This window comes from Schistocerca serialis, chromosome 11 (genome assembly GCF_023864345.2).
Source record: "Schistocerca serialis cubense isolate TAMUIC-IGC-003099 chromosome 11, iqSchSeri2.2, whole genome shotgun sequence".
Taxonomy (NCBI): domain Eukaryota; kingdom Metazoa; phylum Arthropoda; class Insecta; order Orthoptera; family Acrididae; genus Schistocerca; species Schistocerca serialis.
This window is the reverse complement of record NC_064648.1, coordinates 148311993-148335641: the sequence shown is the minus strand read 5'-3', so window position 1 is coordinate 148335641 and position 23649 is coordinate 148311993. Positions and strand designations below refer to the sequence as shown.

Below are 23649 nucleotides of genomic sequence, written 5' to 3'. Positions count from 1 at the left end.
CCTACATCCTTCTGACTCTGCTTAGTGTATTCATCTCTTGGTCTCCCTCTACGACTTTTACCCTCCACGCTGCCCTCCAATACTAAATTGGTGATCCCTTGATGCCTCAGAACATGTCCTACCAACCTTCTTCTAGTCAAGTTGTGCCACAAACTCCTCTTCTCCCCAATTCTGTTCAATACCTCCTCATTAGTTATCTGATCTACCCATCTAATCTTCCGCATTCTTCTGTAGCACCACATTTCGGAAGCTTCTTACCTCCGGAATATTTTGCCCAAGAGGATGCCATCATCATTTAACCATACAGTAAAGCTGCATGCCCTCGGGAAAAATTACGGCTTTAGTTTCCCCTTGCTTTCAGCCGTTCGCAGTACCGGCACAGCAAGGCCGTTTTGGTTAGTGTTACAAGGCCAGATCAGTCAATCATCCAGACTGTTGCCCCTGCAGCTACTGAAAAGGCTGCTGCCCCTCTTCAGGAACCACATGTTTGTCTGGTCTCTCAACAGATACCCCTCCACTGTGGTTGCACATACGATACGGCTGTCTGTATCACTGAGGCACGCAAGCCTCCCCACCAACGGCAAGGTCCGTGGTTCATGGTTAAAGTTAAATAAATGTGCACAGACTAAAGACATACTATGCTGCATTATGTAGACACAGTGGCCACCTTGTGAATCAAAAGGTAAGAAAAGTGGGATGTTCCCTGCTGTACTTCATGAATGATCGGAGGGAATTTGTTCTAAAATTACTGACATGCTTATCTGGAATATCTCTCTCCTGTTGATGTATTCTTTCTTGCTTTCGTGGACTTCATCTTCTGTGCAGTTTGGCCTGTGCAGGAAATGGAGATTGTGCTTATCTATTTTCAATGAGCTTCTAAATAACAGAAGTCACTCTCTGAAGATCGAGAATGAGATTTTCACTCCGCAGTGGAGTGTGCGCTGTTATGAAACTTCCTGACAGATTAAAACTGTGTGCCGGACCAAGACTCGAACTCGAGACCTTTGCCATTCGCGGGCAAGTGCTCTACGATCTGAGCTACCCAAGCACGACTCACACCCCGACCTCACAGCTTTACCTCTGCCAGTACCTCGTCTCCTACCTTCCAAACTTTACAGAAGCTCTCATTCTGGATATTACAACCCACTACGTACTGCTCTCATAGGGATTATGAGGATAAGATTAGCATAGTTAGTCCATGTACAGAGGCATTCATTCAGTCAATCTTGCCATTCTCTATATTCAAATGGAATGGGAAGAAACGCTGGTTAATAACTGGCACAATGAGCTGTACCCTTTGCCATGCACTTCATGGTGCTTTGCAGAGCATAGACGTAGTTGTAAATGCAGATATCTCCACCGCCCTGTTGTCATATGGGCCAGTTGGGAAATTGGGACCGACTGACTGCCACGTTATCCTGTGCCTGTGACACCATCAGGATATGTTATGGGGAGATGTGGGGTCAACACACTGCTCTCCCAGCCGTCGTCGGCAATGCAGATCTCGGACCTTCTCCTGCGAATAGCTCCTCAGTCGGCACGACGAGGTGGAGAGTATCCCATTCCAGTCCACGGCAGTTCCAGGAATTGAACCTGTGTCCTTCACGCAGCCACCAAACGTCTGACCATTCAGACCAGTAGAGAAATTGACAAATACATAATCCCAACTGGAAGGTGCGATCGGCGACTGGCGGCAACTAGTCCGCTACTCACGGGTCACATCTGCTGGCGGGTCTCACCTGTGCAGCTTCTAATGTATGTCTAGCTTTCTATCACAATACGTTTTATACTGTGAATATTCTTAGAAATGTACGTGTTAAATAAGAGTAGTTAACTGTGTGGAGATGCAATTGAGAGAGGCTGCTCCTTGTTGTGACAGGGGCTGAACTTGGACGAGCTGGCGGGCATCCGCCGCAACCCAGAGCCCGTGCTGCTGGAGGCGGCCATCACGCGGCCGGTCAGCGCGCCCTGGAACAGCACCGCCGCCACTGAGGTGAGTACGAGCTGTGCGTGCGCTCGAGCTAAGTGTGTGTAGCACTGTGGGAGGGTCTGCTGCAGAAAGGAGCCGGTCGTTCTATCCGAGTCGCGGCTCCAGTCGTTAATAGTCTCATTGCTCTACGTGTGAGGCTGTCCGTCTTGTTAGTTTATTGTGAGACAGAGCTAGGTCTCATAGTTACGTCTCTATTGCACGAACTGATGGATTTTGTTTATTTACAACACTGTCGTGCAAAAGCGTTATCGACAGCAGTGTGTTTTTTCCAACAGTGTGTTGCGTTTTCAGTTCTGGTAAATGTAACAGCGCATAATAGTTACGGCTTTCGTTGCTTCTTGCTGACAAGTCATCTGAGGGCACCTGTGTCGGGTTCTTCGAACAGTGTTTATTTGATGTTGGTTCCGATGTTTTGCAAGCACGAGTGGTTGGTGTAGTCTCATATGCCGACATTTCACAGCCTCTATTTATGACGAGGAAAGATGATTGTCACCAAATAGTAAAGTAGTATTAGGTAGAGAATAAGTCACGAAACACATCCTGTGTGCGGTCATTTTGTTTCACGTTTGTACAGAGTTGAATGGAGAGGCGTGCTTTTCGAATAATTGGCAAGGCTTGACAGCGATTAAATATCTTCTCCAGTTGTGGGCAGGGACTATTGTGTTTTGACATTGCGGCTTGGCTGTGTCTCGACTGTCGAGGAGCAGGCATACTCTGCGAGAATGAAAACAGCACTGAACAAAGGAAGTTCTAAAATGAAATGCCATCTTTCAAGACAAACTTTCTGTTTACCTTATATTGTTTCAGCTCCAAGGTACAAAGTAATTCTGATATGTACGCGTATTGCAACAAATGCAAGACAGTCAGTGATGAAATGTTGACATCATTTTGTAATTACAGTAGATATCATTTTTTCCTACCACCAATAGTAGCTGCAGAGGAGAAGAGTTCAAGTCTTTCCAGGTCTACATGGGGTTTTACAGAGATACTGCTTTGCAAGACCTTCCACATAAGGAAGGTAATTAATAGCGACAGAGTTACATCCAAGATAAATTAACATGCGATACATCGATGTTCTAACTTAGCTTCTAAAACATAAGAATAGGGTCACAGACATTTCACTGGCATTGTTAAAGCTTCACACTCTGTTGCCGGTGGCAGACTGGAGTCAAACTTGCAGCCACAGATTATATGCACCTGGCACAAAAATGTCTGAGGACTTAGCCATTGTTGTTATGTTGTTACTATTACGGTTCTTCCCTTCTTACTACAGTGGTCATTTGCTGCAGTACGGGAATCCAGGACCTGCTCATCTTGAGGCTGCTGTTACATTTGCAGGTTTCTATGGCTTCCCTGGATGATGGGGGGTGTTAGCTCTTCTCCACAGCGAGAACTCCTCTGTCGGCAAATTTTATTATGTGGTCATTGTCACACAGTATGTGCTCTAGCATAACTAGTTTCTCTATCTGTTCCAATTTGCAATGCCTCTTGTGTTTGGTGATTCTGGTGTCATTCTGACGTAGATCTTTCCACATGTATGTGGTATATTCATGACATTGGAAAAGGGTCCCTTTTGTCCTTTGCTGATCTACAACCCTCTTTTATCTTCTTTGACAGTTTATAAATAGTCTTTATGCTCTGTTTATGCTGTATACAACCGGTTCTTCCCATCACCCTGGGAATGTATGGCAGAAACGCCGAAAGTATTTGATTTTGTGACACTTCTTATGTAACTTTAGAGGACCCATTGCTAATCAGAACATTTTTCAAGTGTCACATCTGGTGTCAGGTGTTGCAGCTCATATAACACATTTTCTGTGTATGTTTGTTGTTGTTGTTGTTGTTGTTGTTGTTGTTGCTGCTGTTGCTGTTATTGTGGTTTTCAGTCCAGAGACTGGTTTGATGCAGCTCTCCATGCTACTCTACCCTGTGCAAGCTTCATCTCCCAGTACCTACTGCAACCTACATCCTTCTGAATCTGCTTAGTGTATTAACCTCTTGGTCTCCCTCTACAATTTTTACCCTCCACACTGCTCTCCAATGCTAAATTGATGATCCCTTGATGCCTCCGTGAAACATGGACGATAAATAGTTTGGACAAGAAGAGAATAGAAGCTTTCGAAATGTGGTGCTACAGAAGAATGCTGAAGATTAAATGGGTAGATCACATAACTAATGAGGAGGTATTGAATAGAATTGGGTAGAAGAGAAATTTGTGGCACAACTTGGCTAGAAGAAGGGATCGGTTGTTAGGAGGGTAAAAATTGTAGAGGGAGACCAAGAGATGAATACACTAAGCAGATTCAGAAGGATGTAGGTTGCAGTAGGTACTGGGAGGTAAAGAAGCTTGCACAGGATAGAGTAGCATGGTGAGCTGCATCAAACCAGTCTCTGGACTGAAGACCATAACAACAACAACAACAACAACAACAACATGATGCCTCAGAACATGTCCTACCAACTGATCCCTTCTTCTAGTCAAGTTGTACCACAAACTCCGCTTCTCCCCAATTCTATTCAATACCTCCTCATTAGCTATGTGATCTACCCATCTAATCTTCAGCATTCTTCTGTATCACCACAGTTCGAAAGCTTCTTGTCTAAACTATTTATCGTCCATGTTTCACTTCTATACGTGGCTACACTCCATGCAAATACTTTCAGAAATGACTTCCTGACACTTAAATCTATACTCGATGTTAACAAATTTCTCTTCTTCAGGAATGCTTTCCTTGCCATTGCCAGTCTACATTTTACATCCTCTCTACTTCGACCATCACCAGTTATTTTGCTCTCCAAATAGCAAACCTCCTTTACTACTTTAAGTGTCTCATTTCCTAATCTAATTCCCTCAGCATCACCCGACTTAATTCGACTACATTCCATCATCCTTGTTTTGCTTTTGTTGATGTTCATCTTATATCCTCCTTTCAAGACACTGTCCATTCCGTTCAGCTGCTCTTCCAAGTCCTTTGCTTGTCTCTGACAGAATTACAATGTCATCGGCAAACCTCAAAAGTTTTTTTTGCTTCTGCATGGATTTTAATACCTACTCCAAATTCTTCTTTTGTTTCCTTTACTGCTTGCTCGATAACATCGGGGAGAGGCTACAACCCTGTCTCACTCCCTTCCCAATCACCGCTTCCATTTTATGCCCCTGACTCTTATAACTCAGGGTGTATTCACACTGGGACAACCGGGAGATCTGGGAAAAACACAGGAATTTTTTCATCCTTGAGAAAACTGGGATAAACTCGGGAATTTTTCTTTGTTTTAGTTTTCAGTTGTATTTTTGTGATTTTGACTGGTAAGAACCAATATTCTACCAAAGGATATTACTGTATCCCGCTTTTGCAGAATAATGCTGCAGCAACAACACATGAAGGAGAGAAAAAAAATGAAAATAAAACTTAAGTCGCAACGGAAATGCGCCATATACAACAACAAAACACAGTGCTCATAGAAGCATCTGCCAACAGCACAGTGTGTCGAAGGCTTTAGGAAGAGTATGCAATGCTTCCTAACAACAAATTGCCTCCGATGAGCGTGACGTGACAGCTGTTTACATTAGATTCGTTTGAGCAGTTGCGGGCGGGCTCTTGTGCTTGCGCAGTAGAGTTGCATATGAGTAATACCTTCTTCTGCTTCTGACTATGGATGTGTGGCTGGGCGCCACTATCTAGTATTGCCGCGGTTTGGAAATATCGTAGATCCGGGGCTGATGCACAGAGCAGTCTGAGTTGTAGTGGGGACGTGGGTGGTCTCCATGTGATTTGTTTTTATGTTTAGCAATTTTGCTGTTTCCTCTTCATTTATTGCTCTCACATTAAATGAAAACAGAACGGATTTTTCTGGTCGGGAGTTATCAAATGAATTAATCATAATTACGGAAGGCTAAAATATGTTATTAGTTTCAGGTTTTATTTCCACCTTTCTGACACTCGAGCATTAATCGACTTGCAGAACAATGAAGCTATTTTTGACGGTTTGCTAAAGAGATTTGGCTTTTATTAATCTTTTGCGCTGAGGCAGTTAATTTATTTGAAACGAAATGTTTAATTTCACACTGTTGATTAGTTTCAACTGTTCGCTGCATTTCAAGTGCACGTTTTCCAGCTTCTAGCTTGTATGGCATTATGCCATAATAAAGAACCAAACATGAGATAATACGGTTCTGGTACTCAAGAAAATTTACATCCGACTCTGGACATTCGAATTATTATTCTGTATTTTAGTATGGTTCACGAAATTCCGATGCTCTTGAAGTATCCTCTGATGTCTTGTTTCTTTTATGACACAATGCAAGATCTTTTAATGTTTTACACGTACGAACATGCGGGCTTGCTGCGTAATCATACCTGTGCAAGGGCAGTGACACCTGTGTTATAACTTCAAGTTGAACAAATATTTTTCAAGGAAGACGCAATACATGAAAGTCACAGATCAAGTAAACAGAGTAAGACGTGTGTACACTTTAACAGTCAAATCATAACTGAGTCCAAGTCTAGCGGCCGCTGGCTGGCTGGCCGCTTAGGTGGCGCTGCTGCTGCATGGCTGGCAGACAGCACCGCATGTAGAGGACGCGCGTAACTGCGCGGCAGCACTTTGAAAGATCGGCGAGTCACAACAGACTGTTATCTGGCGCGCTCTGGCAAATGCTGAAACGAACCAATTTCTAACGGGTCACGGGAAAATATTGCAAATGGTGATTTGAAAAGCATTACTTTCAAAGTAAATTTCCTTTTACGCAAGATGAACTGTGTGTGAGAATGTACGAGGAATTTCTTAAATCACAGAGCGTTTGACTCTCATTTCAAAATCAACTCTTTGAGGACAACCATCTAGACGAATTTCGAGCTCAGAAAATCAGACATTTACGTCATTATTAAAAATTTTACTGGCACATTTGTGTGATGTATCTTGAAGTGTAACACGCGCAAAAAAGATCACATTATATGTGGAAGCTTAGCTTCTCTTGCAGCTTATTTATCTTCGAGACCAATATTATACGAGGGCGATTCAGAAAGTAACCTCCTATTGGTCACAGTGCGGGTTGTGGGGGGAGTAGCGACGCCATCTGTGCGTTCACGCACTCAACAGGTCCGTTGGCATCAAGCCGTGGTCAAGTGAACGTCGTACCTGCACTAGTTTAGTTTTTGTGGCAGTTTGAAATGTGTGCTGCAATAGAAAACCCCGCCAAATGTGAAGTTCGTGCTGTCATAAGGTTTTTTACAGCCAAAGGATATTCTGCAGCAGCTATTCATCGTGAGCTTTGTGCCGTGTACGGACCAAGAGTTATGAGTGAAGGAGTTGTCCGTGAATGGGTACATTTATTTAAAAGTGGACGAGAAAATGTTCGTGATGAAGAGAGGAGTGGTAGACCATCACTGGTGACTGACGAACTCGTTCAGACAGTTGATGCAAAAGTTCGTGAAAATTGACGTTTCTCAATGTCGGAGTTGTCTACTGGTTTTCCACAGATTTCTAAGACTCTCTTGTACGAGATAGTGACAGCAAGATTGGGTTACCGTAAGTTCTGTGCACGATGGGTGCCCAAAATTCTTACCGACCACCACAAAACTCAAAGAATGGCCTCTGCATTAGACTTTCTGTCACGTTATGAGGACGAAGGAGAACCATTGTTAAACAGAATCGTGACCGGTGACGAAACCTGGATTAAGTACGTGAACCCTGAGACAAAAGAACAATCAAAGATGTGGGCACATCCAAATTCGCCTACCAAACCAAGAAAAGCCTCGCAAGATTTTTCTGCCAGAAAACTGATGGCAACGGTGTTTTGGGATGCCAAAGGGGTGTTGTCGGTTGAATTCATGGAACGTGGTACGACCATTAATCAACGCGTGTACTGTGAAACAATAAAAAAGTTACGACGGGCTATACAGAACAAACGCCGTGGTATGCTGACTTCCGGTATCGTTTTTTTGCACGATAACGCCCGTCCTCACTCTGCTCGCAGAACAACGGCACTTCTTGAGTCCTTCAAGTGGGACGTTATCAACCATCCACCTTACAGCCCAGACCTGGCGCCAAGTGATTATCACCTCTTCATGCATTTGAAGAAATGGCTCGGGTCACAGCGGTTTGATGACGACGAAGAGCTCAAAGATGCGGTCACAGGCTGGCTCCAGGCACAAGCAGGTGATTTTTATGCAGAAGGAATTTCAAAGCTTGTGAAGAGATACGATAAGTGCCTCAATCACTATGGAGACTATGTAGAAAAATAGTGCAAAGATGTAGTTGTAAGATGTATATATTAAAATATTTTTATTTAACTTGGTGTATTTTTTTAAATCAACCAGAGGTTACTTTCTGAACGGCCCTCGTATGTGAAAGTTTTGTTTTTCTAGTAGCAACATTATGTATATTAATTTAAGCCATCAACTTTTCTTATTTGTGTGTTCGTACTACTTAAGAGTGATCTTGCTGTTGGCTGACTACATCAGTGTCCTGTGCTGTCATCAGCTGGCGAGATCACGTGACATGAGCTGTGACTGGCTTACAAAAGCGCGTCGCAGTCTCGATTTCTATGCTTCGGAAAGTAACATGCGGTGTTTGGTGGAATTCGAATATATACCTTCGTAACATGAAAATATGCAGTGCACATGTTGCTGCACATCAAAGATATTTCCAAAACGTGTTTTTTCCCAAGTTTCGTTTTCTAAGGTGCCGTGAAATTCTACGTCGGTGTATAAAACCATAAACGTTCAAAGGATTGATAAGTTTTACAGTGCCGAGGAAACGTATACTGTCACTTAACACGGAAAAAGTTTATTTTCACCGGGGAGAAAGTGTATTTTCAACTGGGAAACGCGGGAAAAACCCGGGAATTTTTTTTCCTTGTCCATGTATACACCCTGTAACTGCCATCTGGTTTCTGCACAAATTGTAAATAGCCTTTTGCTCCATGTATTTGACCCCTGCCACTTTCAGAATTTGGAAGAGAGTGTTCCAGTCAACATTGTCAAAAGCTTTCTCTAAGTCTACAAATGCTAGAAACGTAGGTTTGCCTTTCCTTTATCTATCTTCTATAATCTATCTTGTGTACATTATGATCATATTCATTGTCACTACTCTGGCTAGAGTTGTGATTTGACAGTTTGTGCAGGCTGCAGACCATGGCGTAACACATGCTGTGAGAAACCGACCACACGATAAAATTTACTGACACGGAAGTTCTCATTGTGGAGAAGAGCTACCACACCCGCTTGTTCACAGAACCTATTGAAATCGACAAACATGACAATAGCTTCAACAAGTTTATCAGTTGAAGACATGAAGTCTGTAAATGAGTCCGCAATCATTTTATTTTTGGCACTTTTATTTTCACAAGTTGTCTTGATCACACAGATTTCTTTATACTTTATTACCGGTTTCGGCTTACCGCCATCTGTTGTAAATATAAATAATGTGCAAGCGAATAGGTTCAGATAGTTAAGACTAAATCTATACAGTATTAATGACGCATGAAATGTAAAAATATAAAATATTTATAGCCATGGATAGCAGCCATACATACCATCAAGTTAAACATGTTGAGTACATGGTATGTGCTGATAATACTCAGATTGCTTCAGGTATTTATACAAAAACCTAATTCCAGCAGAGGGCACTTTAGTTAGAGTACATAGTAAACCAGTGTCGCCAATATAAAGACTAAAATGCTGTATGCACTGTTTTCAGTTAAAATTTTTCTTTGGTTAAATGAGTGTCTGACAAATCCATAAAAAGCACAAATATTGTACAATACAGGCCTTAGCCTGGTTAGGTAACATACAACCTTTTATGAGTGCCAGTATAAAAAGTATAAAATAAAAAAAATCACAAAATCTTCTATTCTAAGAGAGCACTTAACAGTGAACGTAATCATAATACAATTAATAAAGTAGTGCCCCTTAATTAAAAATAGAAAATCTATATTGATATTCACTGCTCACTGCTAGCACATTGTGCACAAATTAATAAGAAAGAAAAGCTAAGTGCATTGTATGTGATAGAGGGGGATGACGAAAAATAGACAGGTCGGAAAACAAAAAAATTAGGAAACTAGTGGACTGAAGGAAGGAATAGTTACTGTGAAGAAATTAATGGCCAGGTGGGTTGTGAGAACCGAGGACACATTTTAGCGCCAGTTCACACCTGCAGAGTTCTAAGAAATCGATGTTAGGGAAGAATCCAGATGGCACGGGTTGTGGAATAGGCACCGAGGTCACAACTCTTGTGTTGTAGGCATGCATTGCAACAGGATATTGTGTGTTGCCAGGACAAACACTCTGCGTATGCCTGTTCATCCAAACTGATAACTTGGTGGTAGTCATGCAGATGCAAAAGGCCGAACAGTGTTTATATAACAGATGGTACACAACATGTGTCATTTCACAAGTAGCTCTCCCTTTGATAGTATATGTTTTGCCAATTACAGGACTGGTATAGATGGTGGTAGGAGGGTGCATAGGGCAAGTCTTGCAGCGGGGTTGGTCACAGGTTTAGGAGCCATAGTGTTGGGAGATAGGTGCAGAAGGGATATAAGGTCTTGAAATATGGTATCCCGGCTGAGACACAAAGTTGAAATATGCTCACTATTTTTTATTTACTTAAATTTGGCATATTTCGTGACAGTACCTTATCCGTTAGATGTTTACAAGGTGATATTGGTCTTGGCTTCAGTTGTCTAGTGGAAGTATGATTCCACAATGCATCTTTGTCGGCTGCAGAAATGACCTGGTTCAATGTGTTTGCCTCATTTTTGGTGCTTCAAATACCATTTCTTCGAATGTAGTTTCTTCTTATAGTTTATATAAAAAAAATAGTAACATAATTCAAAATTATTTATGACGGCGACCTGCACATTGTTCTACCGTCAACACACACCAAGAGTTAACTGCCGACTGACTATAGTCAAAGGCGACTCCAGCGTCAAAGACATTTTACACAACACACAAGCTTCCACTTGTAATCAGTCTCTTTGCTATTCTTCGACACATTTACTAATAGTAATCAATATGCTTTCACTCTCAAAAATATAAGTAAATTAGCATATAATAAGGCAAATTACAATACAAAAATTCTGACAAAAAAAAAAATAAAATAAGAAAACATTTACAATTTGGTATCGACAAATCCGGTAAAAAATAACACATCCCCCAGATCCATTACAGTCTGACAAGGGTATTGCGAAGATTGGGAGGGCGACAGAAAGCTATTCTAGGTGCGGTGGGCAAAATCTCAGACAAATAGAATGGATCACATTTCAGGGCATGATGTTAGGAAGTTACGGCGTTGTCGAAGTAGCTGATTAATACATTTGAGACCAGGATAATACTGAGTGACAAGTGGTGTACTCTTTAAGTTCTTTGTTGGAGGGATCATCAGCACCAAGATTGGATGTGATGGCCCAGCAAATCTGCTTTTGAACTAGGCTGATGGGGTAATTACGTCCAGTGAAGGCCCAGGTGAGAATAGTGGTAAACTGTTGTGAAGAGTGTGCATCTGAACAAGATGTGTTTGTCTTGAATGCCGAGGCTGTATGGGAGGGAACGTTTGACACGGAAAAGATGACGTCAGTCAAAATGTAAGTTCTGTTGTTTGTTAGTAGGTATAATGTGGACGGAAGTGTGTAACTGGCACTTGGTGAGGATGAGATCAACATCAAGGAAAGTGTCATGGGATTTAAGACCATGTGAAATTTAATTGGGAGAAGGTATTTAGAGATTGCAGGAATTTTAACAGGTCAGCCTCACCATGAATCTGTACAGCAAAGATGTCGTCGATATATCTAAACCAAACCAGGGGCTGAAGGCTTACGGATCCCAGGAAAGTCCTCTCCAAGTGACCCACGAAAAGATTTGCATAGGAAAGAGCCATTCTGGTTCCCATGGCCGTACCCTCTGATCTGTTTGTATGTCTGCTCCTCAGAGGTGAAGTTGTTGTTGGTAAGTTGAGTAAGGTGAGTAGCAAGGATGTCATATATTTGAAATCAGGTGGGCACTGATTGAGGAAATGTTCAGCTGCACACTTACCATGTATGCGGAGGATACTGGTGTAGAAGGAGGTGGTGACAAGCAAGGTGTGTGGTGGGAGTGGGACTGACACAGATTTCAGAGGATGTAGAAAATGATTGGTGCCTTTAATATAGGAAGGATGTCTTTGTACTATGGGTTACAGGTGTTGATCAACTAAGGCAGACATACATTTGGTGAGTGCTGTAAGGCAGAAGCTGTGGGACGGCCAGGACGATTGGAATTGTGGATCTTAGGAAGAAGGTAAAAGGTGGAGGTGTGTGGTTTGTGTGGGGTAAGAAGTTCTATGAACTGAGGTGTTAGTCCGTGTGAAGGGCCTGAAGTTTTAAGGAGGGACTGTAGGTCAGTTTGAATCACTGGGATGGGATCCCGATGGCAGACGCTTTATGTAGAGGTGTCAGACAGCTGGTGCAGACCTTCACTTACATACTCCCGTCGATCGAGTACCACAGTGGCAGATTCATTCCTGTCGATAAATACGGGTCGGCTGTTATTATTCCGTGCCGGATGTATCTCGACCATTGTTCGACAGAGAGGGATAATGAGAGGTGTGTGCTATCCGTGTCGTGTGCTGCGGTGCACGCGCCACCCCTGTCCACTCTCACACTCTGTCTCCTCTCTCGATTGCAGGCCAGCCCAGTGGCTACGGTGGTGGGCTCCGGGCAGACGGTGCGTCTGCTCACTGCGCGCAACATCGAGCGGCCGCAGGCCAAGTTCAAGGACAAGGTGGACAACTCGCCCGGCCCGTTTCAGCCGATCCTCAAATACAAGCCGAATGCGATAACGCCGTTCGCCATCACGCTGGAGGTCACCGACGAGGGTGAGAGGTGAGTGCGGTAGGGGCCACTCTGTGTCTCTCATATATAGGGAAACGTTCCAAGTTGGAAAAATATATCTAAAAACAACGATGATGTAACTTACCAAACGAAAGCGTTGGTATGTTGGTAGAGACACTAACAAACACAAACACACACACAAAATTCAAGCTTTTGCAACCAACAGTTGCTTCATCAGGAAAGAGAGAAGGAGAGGGAAAGACGAAAGGATGTGGGTTTTGAGGGAGAGAGTAAGGAGTCATTCCAATCCTGGGAGTGGAAAGACTTACCTTAGGGGGAAAAAAGGACAGGTATACACTCTCTGTCAAGATACCAATGCTTTCTTTTGGTAAGTTACATCATCCTTGAGGGAAACATTCCACGTGGGAAAAATATATCTCAAAAACAAAGATGATGTAACTTACCAAACGAAAGCGGTGGTATGTTGATAGACACACAAACAAACACAAACACACACACAAAATTCAAGCTTTCACAACCCACAGTTGCTTCATCAGGAAAGAGGGAAGGAGAGGGAAAGACGAAAGGATGTGGATTTTAAGGGAGAGGGTAAGGAGTCATTCCAATCCCGTGAGCAGAAAGACTTACCTTGGGGGGAAAAAAGGACAGGTATACACTCGCACACACACTCATATCCATCCACACATATACAGACACAAGCAGACATATGTAAAAGCATATGTCTGCTTGTGTCTGTGTATGTGCGGATGGATATGTGTGTGTGTGTGTGTGTGTGTGTGTGTGTGTGTGTGTGTGTGTGCGTGCGCGACATGTGTAAAAGCATATATATATATATATATATATATATATATATATATATATATATATATATATATATATATATATATATAAAAAAATAGAAGGAAACATTCCACGTGGGAAAAATTATATATAAAAACAAAGATGAGGTGACTTACCGAACAAAAGTGCTGGCAGGTCGATAGACACACAAACAAACACAAACATACACACAAAATTCAAGCTTTCGCAACAAACTGTTGCCTCATCAGGAAAGAGGGAAGGAGAGGGGAAGACGAAAGGAAGTGGGTTTTAAGGGAGAGGGTAAGGAGTCATTCCAATCCCGGGAGCGGAAAGACTTACCTTAGGGGGAAAAAAGGACAGGTATACACTCGCACACCCGCACATGTCCTGTGGTGAACTTGGGTTGGTAGACAGCGATGTGCGTGTGTGCGAGTGTATACCTGTCCTTTTTTCCCCCTAAGGTAAGTCTTTCCGCTCCCGGGATTGGAATGACTCCTTACCCTCTCCCTTAAAACCCACTTCCTTTCGTCTTCCCCTCTCCTTCCCTCTTTCCTGATGAGGCAACAGTTTGTTGCGAAAGCTTGAATTTTGTGTGTATGTTTGTGTTTGTTTGTGTGTCTATCGACCTGCCAGCGCTTTTGTTCGGTAAGTCACCTCATCTTTGTTTTTATATATATATTTATATATTTATATATCTAAAAACAAAGATGATGTGACTTACCAAATGAAAGTGCTGGCAGGTCGACAGACACACAAACATACACACAAAATTCAAGCTTTTGCAACAAACTGTTGCCTCATCAGGATTTGCAACTGGAGATCTGGTATGAAAAAAGGCGAAAAAGTGTTGGTTAAGTTGATCCTGTGGTGAACTTGGGTTGGTAGACAGCAATGTGCATAAAGGTTAGGTGGTTGTGTTGCCGCTAAAACATGTTAAAGGACGGAGAAATTCGGGAAAATTTCGAAAAAAAACGTATTAAAAGGAGTGGTGTTGTGGTGAAAGATTACGAAAATGGGGCTAACAATTGTCTGACGAAGAAATAATGACGTTAAAACCTGTGGGGAGCAGCTAAAATGATCAGTGATGTGCGAAAAACGGAAGTGGAAATAACGTGAAAGTTATTAGAACTAGCCGAAATGGTTGTTTAATACGTGAAAGCAGCTGTTATTGAACTAGAAACGGTGGATTTTATGGCAGCGGTAGTGTTAAAAGTGGAAAATAAAATATTTTGGTTATGGTTTGGAAGTGGGTTACGTATTATTGAGTATATATAGGCGGGATAAAATTGTATAGTAGATTACGGTAAAATGGGGAAGGTGAATACAAAGTGAGACTACTGGTAAAAACAGAAAGAGAAAATAAAGAGAAAAAGCAACAGTTTGTTGCGAAAGCTTGAATTTTGTGTGTATGTTTGTGTTCGTTTGTGTGTCTGTCGACCTGCCAGCACTTTCATTTGGTAAGTCACATCATCTTTGTTTTTAGATATATTTTTCCTACATGGAATGTTTCCCTCTATTATAACCACATCATATATATATATATATATATATATATATATATATATATATATATATATATATATATATATATATATATAAAAAAACAAAGATGATGTGACTTACCATACGAAAGTGCTGGCAGGTCGATAGAAACACAAACAGATACATACATACACACAAAATTCAAGCTTTCGCAACAAACTGTTGCCTCATCAGGAAAGAGGGTAAGGAGTTCGGATGGGTTGGTGTTGGTGGGAAGTATCCAGATAACCCGGACGGTGTAACACTGTGCCAAGATGTGCTGGCCGTGCACCAAGGCATGTTTAACCACAGGGTGATCCTCATTACCAACAAACACTGTCTGCCTGTGTCCATTCATGCGAATGGACAGTTTGTTGCTGGTCATTCCCACATAGAATGCATCACAGTGTAGGCAGGTCAGTTGGTAAATCATGTGGGTGCTTTCACATGTGGCTCTGCCTTTGATCGTGTACACCTTCCGGGTTACAGGACTGGAGTAGGTGGTGGTGGGAGGGTGCATGGGACAGGTTTTACACCGGGGGCGGTTACAAGGATAGGAGCCAGAGGGTAGGGAAGGTGGTCTGGGGATTTCATAGGGATGAACTAACAGGTTACGAAGGTTAGGTGGACGGCGGAAAGACACTCTTGGTGGAGTGGGGAGGATTTCATGAAGGATGGATCTCATTTCAGGGCAGGATTTGAGGACGTCGTATCCCTGCTGGAGAGCCACATTCAGGGTCTGGTCCAGTCCCAGAAAGTATCCTGTCACAAGTGGGGCACTTTTGTGGTTCTTCTGTGGGGGATTCTGGGTTTGAGGGGATGAGGAAGTGGCTCTGGTTATTTGCTTCTGTACCAGTTCGGGAGGGTAGTTGTGGATGCGAAAGCTGTTGTCAGGTTGTTGGTGTAATGGTTCAGGGATTCCGGACTGGAGCAGATTCGTTTGCCATGAAGACCTAGGCTGTAGGGAAGGGACAGTTTGATGTGGAATGGGTGGCAGCTGTCATAATGGAGGTACTGTTGCTTGTTACACACCAACAAGCAAATGAAAATTTTGTGTTACCTGTCCTTTTTTCCCCCAAGGTAAGTCTTTCCGCTCCCGGGATTGGGATGACTCCTTACCCTCTCCCTTAAAACCCACATCCTTTCATCTTTCCTTCTCCTTCCCTCTTTCCTGACGAAGCAACCGTTGGTTGCGAAAGCTAGAATTTTGTGTGTATGTTTGTGTTTGTTTGTGTGTCTATCAACATACCACCGCTTTCGTTTGGTAAGTTACATCATTCCACATAGGAAAAATATATCTAAAAACAAAGATGATGTGACTTACCAAATGAAAGTGTTGGCAGGTCGACAGACACACAAACAAACACAAACACACACACAAAATTCAAGCTTTCACAACAAACTGTTGCTTCATCAGGAAAGAGGGAAGGAGAGGGAGAGACGAAAGGATGTGGGTTTTAAGGGAGAGGGTAAGGAGTCATTCCAATCCCGGGAGCGGAAAGACTTACCTTAGGGGGAAAAAGGACAGGTATACACTCGCGCGCACACACACACACACATATCCATCCGCACATACACAGCAGTTACCAAACAGTTGTCACACAACTGCCATCGATATCTGTGCTGTTGCTCCGTCATATTGAAACCAACTGTCGGCAGAAAAATGGGGCAGTTGGTGCTCAACAAAACTTTCCATCATGGCAACATACTGAACAGATGAGTTGTTCCCATGTCACTGTTCACCCATCATCATTTTCAATAAAGTAGGTGCCTGTAACGCCACTCGATGACATGACTCACTGTACAGTAACCTTGCTGTTGTGCAATTGATGCTCTTGTAGCTGACATGGATTTTTCTGTGACCAACAACGAAAATTCTGTCTACTGACAAAACCACTCAGGTGAAAGTGAGCTTCATCTGACATCCACTTGTCGTTAGTGAAATTGTGAATTATACTTTCGCTAACAAATGTGTAGCATATTGTCTTCGCATTAGCAGATTGTTAAGTTGAAGTTGCTGAATGATCTGTGGCTTGTACAGATGGAACTTTAAGGGGGGTAGGATGTCAAACGGGCCGACATGGAGCAGGAGAGGCACCACAGGACATTTTAATTTCCACTGTTTATACTTTTACAAGTAAATTTATAAAACTTTGTGAGCATGACCAGGAAGGATTGAGGATTCGCACTCGTAGCAGCCGAAGTTCAAAAACATAACAAAATAATTTTTTTTACATGTGAAATTTCATAATTTTTTCACTTACTATTGGCTGCATTTGTTGCTATAGGTACACTTTTCTTCATAAGTAAGAGAGACTGTTCGATGAATTTTGCACAGCATACAAACCATACTTACAGGTGTCTTAAACTCTAGAATCTATTTAATTTATGAAAATATGAATGAACTGTTACGTTCTAAACTTTATGTTTAGAAAAAAAATCAAATTTTGTAGTTAATTATCTCAATTTTTACCACAGTTTTTTATAGATTTGGAAAATTCTAGAGTTTCATACATCTGTAAGTATGGTTTGTATGCTGTGCAAAATTCAGCAAAGAATCTCTCTTACTTGTGAAGAAAAAGGTACCTATAGCAACAAATGCAGCCGACAGTAAGTGAAAAAATGATTAAATTTCATATCTAAAAAAAAATTATTTTGTTATGTTTTCGCACTTCCACTGGTGTGAGTTTGAATTCTGAATCCTTCCTGGTCATGCTGACAAAGTTTTATGAATTTATTTGTAAAAGTATAGACAGTAGAAAATAAAATGTCCTGTGGTGCCTCTCCTGCTCCAAGTCGGCCCGTTTGACGTCCTACCACCCTTAAATCCAATTTCAGTACTCATCAAACTCTCAAGCGATACAACTGACGAACAGAACGCTGTGGGGTTTGTAGTTAAACAGTTCACATACCCCCGTACAAGTAGTTTGGATTCTCTCTGCACATTGCTTCTTCAGTACTGAACACATCACTTCAAAATTGCAGGGTCAGGCATCAGTTGCATGTGCTCAGGGAACACGACCGTTCCGTCCAGCATCGAAATGACGCCGAAATTGTCGATTTGCGTCCTCTACACTTCCATTCTTGTTATAGGCTTTTACCACAAAGACAGTCTGCATGCCATTCTGTTGCCCCACATTTAGTGTTTACTAAATGGCTAGATAGTGTGAGCAGCATTCTATATCTCATTCAGCACCACGTATCTCGATTGTTGCCACTACATGTTCCAAAATTTTCTGTGCTTTTGAGTCAACCCATCTTTATTTATCATGTCTGAAGGAAGTTACATACGGATACACAAGTTAACTGAGAACAACACACAAGTGTTACAAATATTAAACAACTACTTAACAGACATCAGCAGCATCGAGTACACTGATGACAGCTTTTGCAGAGCCTTCACGGTGCAGTAGGCCGGGTGTCAGCAGCTCTGCTGAGATATGTACTGCAGCAGAGTGGAGGATTTGTCCTGGGAAAAGTCCCCTACACTGTGACAGAGCCACTTCTGTGGAGTATACTTTCTTCCAGGAGTGCTCATCTGGCTACGTACATCAGAGAGCTACTGTTGAGTTTGGAAAGTAGGAGGTGAGGTACTGCTCTGTAGGCAGGTCGGACGGGTCATGCCCTCGTATGTCGGTTGGTAAGAGGCGACGATTGGGGTCTGCGTTCTGACCCCACACATAGTTTCATATCTGTTATTGTTTGTTGTTGTTGTGGTCTTCAGTCCTCAGACTGGTTTGATGCAGCTCTCCATGCTACTGTATCCTGTGCAAGCTTCTTCATCTCCCAGTACGTACTGCAGCCTACATCCTTCTGAATCTGCTTAGTGTATTCATCTCTTGGTCTCCCTCTACGACTTTTACCCTCCACGCTGCCCTCCAATGCTAAATTTGTGATCCCTTGATGCCTCAGAACATGTCCTACCAACCTGTCCCTTCTTCTTGTCAAGTTGTGCCACAAACTCCTCTTCTCCCCAATTCTATTCAATACCTCCTCATTAGTTATGTGATCTACCCATCTAATCTTCAGCATTCTTCTGTAGCACCACATTTCGAAAGCTTCTATTCTATTCTTGTCTAAACTATTTATCGTCCACGTTTCACTTCCATACATGGCTACACTCCATACAAATACTTTCAGAAACGACTTCCTGACGCTTAAATCTATACTCGATGTTAACAAATTTCTCTTCTTCAGAAACGTTTTCCTTGCCATTGCCAGTCTACATTTTATATCCTCTCTACTTCGACCATCATCAGTTATTTTTCTCCCCAAATAGCAAAACTCCTTTACTACTTTAAGTGTATCATATCCTAATCTAATTCCCTCAGCATCACCCGATTTAATTCGACTACATTCCATTATCCTCGTTTTGCTTTTGTTGATGTTCATCTTACATCCTCCTTTCAAGACACTGTCCATTCCGTTCAACTGCTCTTCCAAGTCCTTTGCTGTCTCTGACAGAATTACAATGTCATCGACGAACCTCAAAGGTTTTATTTCTTCTCCATGGATTTTAATACCTATTCCGAAATTTTCTTTTGTTTCCTTTACTGCTTGCTCAATATACAGATTGAATAGCATCGGGAAGAGGTTACAACCCTGTCTCACTCCCTTGCCAACCACTGCTTCCCTTTCATGCCCCTTGACTCATATTTGGCAGGCAGTTTGTAAGTCTTTGGCATTCAGTGCTTTCACGCAATAATTGGTGGCGGTGACTCGTGCCACAGATTCTGTCACCCGTACGAGTACGAGCTGGACCGCCTGCGTGTGCCGCCCCAGCAGCTGGAGCGTGTCCCCGCCCCCCAGAAGCCCCTCCCCGTGGACGAGACGCCGCTCGTCGTGGTGGAGCGCCCGGAGGATGTGCACATCATGCTCGAGGACCTGCGCCGCTACACCGAAGTCGCCGTTGACCTTGAGGTACAGTAAGCTTTTTGTAAAAAATAGTCTGCATGTTAGAAAACTGAATATATAGATTTTAGAAACTTTCTCCTCATGTAACTTGTACTTTAGGTGTCATATTAAAGTAATTGCTCATAAATGAATCGAGAAGTAAACATATTAAACAGTTCAGGATTGTGTAATTAATAATAGAAATTGTAAATGTGCAAATATTTTGTAATTTAAAATGTTTATAAAAAAATAATTTTAATCAGATCGTTTGATGCAACAACAATGAAAATTTTACAATGATATGAACACCCTTAGCTGCTTACAGGCGTTGACATACGTCAGTGGGGACAGATGAAAATGTGTGCCTCGACCGGGACTCGAACCAGGGATCTCCTGCTTACATGGCAGACGCTCTATCCATCTGAGCCACAGAGGATAGCACGACTGCAGGGATTTATCTCTGGCATGCCTCTCGCAAAACCCACATTCTCAGCATATTGTCCCGCACTACATTTGTAGTGCCCCCACTCATTATACTCGTTACTCGCGCCGCGTTGCCGATTCCCGTAAGAGTTCGGGCACTGTTTGTGTCTCTGCACAGAAGAAGAAGATGGTCAAGTGGCCGGTAAGCCTTAACTATATATATACCAAGATATACCAGATACCATCTTGGTATATATAATGAAAATTTTGTCTGATGTAGTTGGGAGCTTGAGGACGTAGCATGATTTTTTGTTTTTGAACTGTGTATCTACCATAAAATTGACGAGAGGTAGGAATGGACTGTGCAGCGGTCTCGGGTACTGTAGCTGTTGAAGACCGAAGATCAAGATCGAAAATTTACGCAGCAAAAACCCTACAGAAATTGACACTGTATCATGTGAAGTTTGTGGCTGAGTTTACAGTAAACTATAGTATAGTTTCATACTAGGAGAAATCATTTTTGTGATGGTCTTATGAGCATAGATGATGACCTGAGACGCAGAAGGCCAAAAATGTCAACAGATGAATTGAGTGTGAAACTTGGGGCAGATGCTCTTGAAGAAGATCACAGAGCAACTTTTGAGGAACTCTCTCAAGCCATGGGAATTCTCCCCAACAGCAGTATCCCATATACTGACAGATGATTTGAAGAAAAGAAAAATTTCTGCAAGATGGGCCGCGCACTGTCTAACTGCTAAAGAGAAGCGGAACTACCTGCACACTGCGACCTTGTTCAAACAATGATTTGACTGTGAAGGTCAGTGATTCTTGTGTCGAATTGTCACTATTGATGAAACATGGATTAGAGACTTGAACTGGAGTTGAAATCACAGTTCAATGAGCAGAGAGCTTCAGATTTTCCTCTCCAAAAACATTTTGACGTTCTCAATTGAAATTCAAGCAAATAATGATTTTTTTTGCTCATGATCACCAAGGAATCATCATGACCGATAGAGTGAAAGAAGTGACACAGTGGTGTATTATCATAAATTTGTGTAAAACCTGCACAGAAAAATGCACGAAGCCTGACTTCAATTGCTCGAGGCTGGGCCACTCATTTTCAGTGACAATGTCTGCCCACATATCGGCAATGGCACAGTGCAAGCACTGCGCGAATACGGATTGGAAGCGCTGCAGCATTTGCCGTACAGCCCAGACGTGAGTCCACCAGACTTCAACTTGTCCACAAAGTTAAAAACATATATGCATGGATGTCGTTATCATTCAAACCATGCCACAGATGAACAGAAGCGGTGTCCTGAATGGAATAATAGAGCTGAGATGTTGGGATTCAGTCATAAGAAGCAGGGAAACTATATTGAAGGAATGTAAAGAGATTTTTAAAAATGTGAGAACTATTTATGAAATGTCCCTCAAATAAAATATGACATTTATGTACAAATAGTGTGAATGGTAATATTGTCTTACATGTGAAATTATTGATACTCACAGGTATCTGAGGATTCATAATGTGTGTATTAGGATTCATACACCACAGTGCTCTTCGCATTGCACTGCTAATTAGGGATTCTTCCTGCTCCTTTCACATCTGAAGAGCAAGAAAAACGACAGCTTTATCACCTCTCTGTGTGCTATAATTAGTCTACTGTAGTCCTCACAGTCCCTACAGGAGCGATACGTCGAGATCTAGTCCTAGATTTGTCAATTAAAGGCACTTCTCGAAACTTTGCAATAACTACAATGAGATTTTCACTCTGCAGCGGAGTGTGCGCTGATATGAAACTTCCTGGCAGATTAAAACTGTGTGCCCGACCGAGACTCGAACTCGGGACCTTTGCAAGTTTGGAAGGTAGGAGACGAGATACTGGCAGAAGTAAAGCTGTGAGTACCGTGCGTGAATCGTGCTTCGGTAGCTCAGATGGTAGAGCTCTTACCCGCGAAATGCAAAGATCCCGAGTTTGTAATAACTAGTTTTTTCCGCTACAGCTTGCATATGTGTTCAAGTGTCTACCAGTTAAGTTTCTTTAGTATCTCTGTGACACTCTCCCATGGGTCAAAAAATGTAAGACCATGAAATCCTCACTCTACAGCAGATTAAAACTGTCTGCCGGGCTGACTTGAACTCGAGACCTTTGCCTTTTGCCGGAAAATGCTCTGCCAATGAGCTACCGGAGCACGACTCACGGCCTGCGAAAGGCAAAGGTTCCGAGTTCGAGGCCCAGTCCCAGTCTGGCACACAATTTCAATCTGCCATTCTCTGTATACATCCTATTTGGTATGGGTCCCACACGTTTGAGCAGTATTATAGAGTGGGTGCCACGAGTGTTTAGTAAGCAGACTGGCTGCATTTCATAGTATTCTGCTGCTGAAACCAAGTTTGCCACCTGCTTTGTGTACATCTGAGCATATGTTAATATTCCATTTCATATCCCCACGTGTTGTTACACGTAGATATGTGTACGAGTTGACTGATTCCAGCTGTGTAATATTATGGTGATTGGGTGATATATTTTTCATTTTTAACAGTGCACAGATTTAAATTTCTTAACATTAAAGCAAGTTGACAATCTCTGCACCAGTTTGAAACATTAACAAGCTGTGATTTAATATCTTTCTCTCTGTCCTTCCCACAGCACCACTCGTACCGCAGCTACCAGGGCCTGACGTGCCTGATGCAGCTGTCGACACGCGACACGGACTACATTGTCGACACTCTCGCCCTGCGCTCTGACCTGCAGTGCCTCAATGACGTCTTCACTGACCCCAAAGTCGTCAAGGTGAGTGCGGCCGGCACCGTCGTTGCCATCTTACTGTGCAGTAGAGTCTGAGGTAGTGGCACAATTGTACATAGCCTTTTGTGTGGATTGGGGGCTTGACCAACATTCTAAAGAACCTCAATGTCTGGTGGGCCATTTGTGCTTCTAACTTTATACTTTAAAGGTGTCACATAGAATATGTAATAATTTTGCATCTCTCTCCCTCTCCCTCTCCCTCTCCCTCTCCCTCTCCCTCTCCCCTGCCCCCCTTCCCACTCCCCCTTTCATCTCTCTCTGTGACCGTCTGTATGGCCAGGCTAGTCTCAGAAACTGCTGTAGGATGCACAGATTCGGGATGAAAGTTTTTGTACAGGGTTATTACAAATGATTGAAGCGATTTCACACCTCTA

General features: G+C 42.5%; 1 protein-coding gene across 2 annotated transcripts in view; it reads left to right on the top strand.

Moving 5' to 3' along the window:
• LOC126427003 (exosome component 10) overlaps positions 1–23649 on the top strand; it is a 187298-nt gene that overhangs the window by 48802 nt on the left and 114847 nt on the right. For both annotated transcript variants that reach the window (XM_050089155.1, XM_050089154.1), the window contains exons 4-7: positions 1880–1993; positions 12658–12854; positions 19877–20066; positions 23117–23260. In XM_050089155.1, the coding sequence (XP_049945112.1) occupies positions 1880–1993; positions 12658–12854; positions 19877–20066; positions 23117–23260 (645 nt within the window). The remainder of the gene's footprint in view (positions 1–1879; positions 1994–12657; positions 12855–19876; positions 20067–23116; positions 23261–23649) is intronic.